General features: G+C 48.4%; 1 protein-coding gene across 1 annotated transcript; it reads left to right on the forward strand.

The window, feature by feature from the left end:
- Positions 1 to 1,827: 1,827 nt before the first annotated feature.
- Positions 1,828 to 3,283, forward strand: LOC119362003 (vegetative cell wall protein gp1-like). The gene has a single exon (XM_037627179.1). It carries the CDS (start codon positions 1,912 to 1,914, stop codon positions 3,049 to 3,051), a length of 1,140 nt encoding a protein of 379 aa, XP_037483076.1. The 5' UTR covers positions 1,828 to 1,911; the 3' UTR covers positions 3,052 to 3,283.
- Positions 3,284 to 4,713: the final 1,430 nt, after the last annotated feature.

A 4,713-nucleotide genomic window follows, 5' to 3' on the forward strand; every position in this document is an offset into this window, starting at 1 on the left:
TTGCCAAAAGATCAACCATGCTGATATAGTGCTCCATCCTTGGAGTTATACCATACTTCTGCGCCATCATGTGAAACCAGCGTTTCCCTTCAGTCAAGAGCCCAGAAAGAAGGCCCAACGGATAAACCTAAAGAGGCGAGGATATAGGCATCGATCCTCTACAGGTAGTCTGGTGAAACGGCACCTTCGAGCCTAGGCGAGGGATAAACCTAGCCTTCGAGCCTAGGTGAGGGGAAGGGATGCCCTTCGATGTTAGAGGAGGCAGGTGTTGGGTCATCTCCAGCCCTGGTTTTAAGTCCTGTGTTCGACTCCTCTGCCGGTTGCTAATCCTCGAGGCTTCACTCGTAGTTGTTTTAGGTGCCTTTCTGTAGTGGGCTTCTCCTCAACTAGCAGCTCTTCATATGTTATCTTTTGTTTTGCTGGTTGTAGGTGTAGCGTTGTAAGCTGTTATTGCAGCCCCCTTGTATCGTTTGGCCGATGTTGTATGGTGGTCTTGTTCTTGTACTCTTGGCCGGTTGATGGTTTGTTAATTCAAAGCCGGGCTCTTCTTGAGCCTTCGTCTTAAAAAAAAAAGTTTGTGAGGTGACGCGCCGCGTGTAGTGGTTGTTGGACTGCCTCGCCGAGCTTTATGCATGGCCGTTCATTTTGGCCATGGCCGTTGGGTTTGCAACGGCCTACTAGACAAGGAAATAACGGCTAGCTGGCAAATTTACTTTGCTTCATGCAGCGGTAGCCAAACAGCTCAAAGTATTTTTAATACTCTAAATTACTCTGATATGTCAAAACTGTAGTATCTTGCACCTATAGGCTAAAATACTGTAGTTTTCAATACTCTGGTTTTTTTAATACTTTGTTGTCAAACAGGGCCTAAGTTTACATACTGGTCGATCCAAAAATCTTTACCGTTGGGGTTATCCATCCAGTAAACTAATCACTTAATCAGCAAGTTTTACATCCCTAGTAAAACGCAGTGCGGGCCATCCAGTAAAGGCATGGCAGATACCCAAACCTCACATCTTTCGGCGACGAAGAAAGAAGCCCAACGGATAAACCTAAAGAGGTGTCGATCCTCTGCAGGTAGTCTGGTGAAACGCCATTGTCGGAATCCCTTGAGGTGTCGAGCGAGCATCAGATATATGCGCCGGCCATATCTCTTGCCTACATTCTATTCCAGGCTTGTGAAGCTGCGTGTAACATGCTTGTGAAGATATGTGGACTGGGCCGGGGGAATAACTTGATGCATCCATATCTTGCTTGGATTATTAATCCCAAGCTGCGTGTGACTCCTGCCTACAGGGATTGATTATTGGTGTATATGCTCGTGAAGATGCCACTCGTGTATCTGCTTGCCAAGATGCCATTCTCCATCGAATGGCTCGGATCAGCCACGTATACGCGACCTTTTTTTTCGGTGAGATAAAGTTTTAAATACCGTGCAATGACAGCTAAATGAAATTAGATCCAGTTTTGCTAAAGTACACCTATCTAGATGTGCTATAAGTATTGCGCATCTGAGTCATATGTCATTGATTTAAATTAGATTTGTTGATATCACAAGTTACCGGATGGTAACCACAAGTCCCAGTACCGAAATCACTTTACCGACCCAAAAATCTTGAAGTTTAGATAAATTTTATCCGGATACAAAACTCATTAGAAAAGTCATCAGTATTTACAATTTACAGATAATCTCGGTGCCACATACGAAATAACTTTTTTCATGTGGGAACCAAAACCTTGACCTTACGTGCCTGGGAATCAGACAGGTGCGGAATATTTTGTTTCCAAGCCGGATTATTTATGCGCCCACAGGCTCTTCCTATCCATAGTTCCATACAGATACACATACACGTTACATTCTTCCGTCCCAGCTTGAAAGAAAACCACATCACCAGAGCTTCAACTTGAACGATGGCGCACAGAGCGCTGGAGGTGACCCTGCTGTCGGCCAAGGACCTGAAGAACGTGAACCTGATCACGCGCATGGAGGTGTACGCGGTGGCGACCATCTCGGGCGACCCGATCACCCGGCAGTGCACCCCGCCGGACCCGCACGGCGGCCGCAACCCGACGTGGAACGCGACGCTGCGCTTCAGCGTCCCGGCCACCGCCGAGGAGGCCCGGGGCGGCTGCCTCCACGTCCTCCTCCGCGCCGAGCGCATGTTCGGCGGCGACCGCGACGTGGGCGAGGTCATCGTGCCCCTGGAGGAGATCCTTACGGGCGGCGGCTTCGGGGCCACCAGCTCGCCGCGGTTCGCGTCCTACCAGGTCTGCAAGGTGCACCGCTCCGAGACGCGCGGCCTGCTCTACCTCACGTACCGCCTCGGCCCCGTCGTCCCGCCGTCGCCGCCGCATGGAAAGCCGGCCGACGGGTGGCCGGTCGTCGGGTACCCGGCGCCGCAGGTGATGCCGTCTTCGCCTGCAACACCAGCCGGTGGCCATGGGGATGGGCCGTTTTCGCCGGCAAAACCAGCTGCTGGCTATGTGGATGTGTTGCCGTCTCCAAAACCTTATGGGTACGGGACGACGCCGCCGTCTCTAAAGCCAACCGATCAGGTGGTGTCCATGACAACTTCTCCAAAACCAGTCGGGCGTGTGGTGTCTATGCCACCGTCTCCAAAACCAGTTGAACATGTGGTATCCATGCCGCCGTCTCCGAAACCAGCGGGGCGTGCGGTCTCCATGCCGCCTTCTCCAAGGCCAGCCGGGCATGAGGTGCCCATGCCGCCTTCTCCAAAATCACCCGGTGGGCATGTGTCGTCTCCGAAATCAGCCGGTGGGTATGTGCCGTCATCTCTGAAACCATCCGGTCATGTCATGCCACCATCTCCAAAACCAGACACGTCTATAGCCATGGCGTCGTCTCCAAAGCCTGCCGGTGGACATAACATAGCCATGCCATCGTCTCCGAAGCCATTCGGCGGGCATGCATCGTTTGTGCCGCCGTCCCCAGCACCATATGGTGAGGCGGTGGGCGAACGCATTTTTACCATGACAGAAATCTACCGGTGTCCCATTATCCAGCGAGGAGCCGCCTCCACCCCTAACTAGTACCGGAGTACATGTTGAATAACAAGAGCATGTGGGTACATGCATCACCTAGGTAGCATGAGTCGTACCCAGTGCTACACTTCTGGTGCTACTAGATAAGAGCAAGTGTACCATCAGCTGCTAAAAAGCTAGCAGATGAACTTCAAAAAAAAAATCTAGCAGATGTTTTAGTGGTGTATGCATGTAAGTCGGTTGTAAAAGCAATAAGAGCAATCAGGTTTCAAAGCCTCTAGTACTTGAGCTGCCTCAGTGGATGGCGATTGTGATGGCGGACCTAACTTCAGCTAGGAAGAAGATTAGTTCCTTGGTGCTCTTCGCCGCGTGTCGTATCTGGCTCGAGCGCAATAACAGGGTTGTTTTCATGCCGTCATTAGTCCGTGCTGGCTTTGCCTCGTGGAAACTAGCTAGGGCTAGGTGAGGTGGCCCGAAGGAGGATAACTCTTGTGTTCTTTTTCTCTTGTGATGCAGGCCATAGCTTGTGGTGTGCTTGCTTGTAACTTTGTGCTACTCCTTTCCTATCTTTATAGGGTTTTTACCAGTCTCGCCATAGTTGTGCCACGATACTCAGTGTTGCCACACAAAAAAATGCGTTCTATATGACGTGCGGGACCACATTATATGACCAAAAGACCCCTAGACCCACATGTCAGAATCTGCTCTCTCTCCATTTCTTTATGACGTGCGGGACCCACTTGTCTACAAAGATGCAAAGAAAGAAGAACTAAAACTTGCCGGCAAGGTGGTTTGAAGCACCGTTTTAAATAGTGTGCTATAGCATTTAGAGAGATCCCGCGGTAAGAAACTTTGGTCCTAACACATGAAGTGAAGTTTTAAATAGGGTGCTATAGCATCACTGTAGCGTTTAGAGAAGTCTGCCGCTAAGGGACATAGCCCGCTAGTTTTTTTTTTTTAAAGGAGGTTCAAACTCCGACCTCTGCATCATTGTGATGCACACATCCATTTTATTAATTACTCAAAGTACATAACGAAGCTAACTAGGCCTGAAACGTTACAAGATATAAAATAGAGAGAGCAAGTTCTTACATGAGGCCAGGGGTATTTTGGTTATATAACGTGGTCAAATGGGTTTTGACATGGCGGTAACGGTGCCGCATGGCATTTTGGACTATACATCTGAAAAATCTTTCTCAACGATTCCTATTCTACTAACAAGAGTAGACATGCAAAATTTATTTGTTACTGAAGAGAAAATCGTTTCAGTTGTTCCTGAATAGCTTCCTTCAAAAGGATTTCCGCTTGCTCGGTGAATGTCTAATAGCATGATGGCATTTTGGAGCAGCTGAAACTTTAGTGGCAAAACTGAGTAGCATGGCACAATTAATGCTGTAGCTGATAATAACCCATCTTAATATGTTTAGCTGATTTTTTTTTGCATAAAGGACCACCTCACAAAGTTCAGGTCACACAAAAAAGAGAGTTTTGGTTCGGGTACATATGCCCCCTTTGGTATTTCACACGAATCTTAAAGTTACTTAAAAGGCTACCGCCATACTTGCCTGCATATCACATATTGAATAGACTGATTTGCATAAAGAACACTATATTACCCTTTTTTTATTGAAGGGGTGACTTCTAATCTCCAGCTTTAATCACATTGAAATTGGTAAACTTGTGTGTGTGTGTGTGTGTGTGTGTGTGTGT

This window comes from Triticum dicoccoides, chromosome 2B (genome assembly GCF_002162155.2).
Source record: "Triticum dicoccoides isolate Atlit2015 ecotype Zavitan chromosome 2B, WEW_v2.0, whole genome shotgun sequence".
Lineage (NCBI taxonomy): Eukaryota > Viridiplantae > Streptophyta > Magnoliopsida > Poales > Poaceae > Triticum > Triticum dicoccoides.

Coding starts and splice junctions, on each gene's coding strand:
- LOC119362003 (XM_037627179.1), top strand. CDS start 1,912: ATGGCGCACAGAGCGCTGGAGGTGACCCTGCTGTCGGCCAAGGACCTG.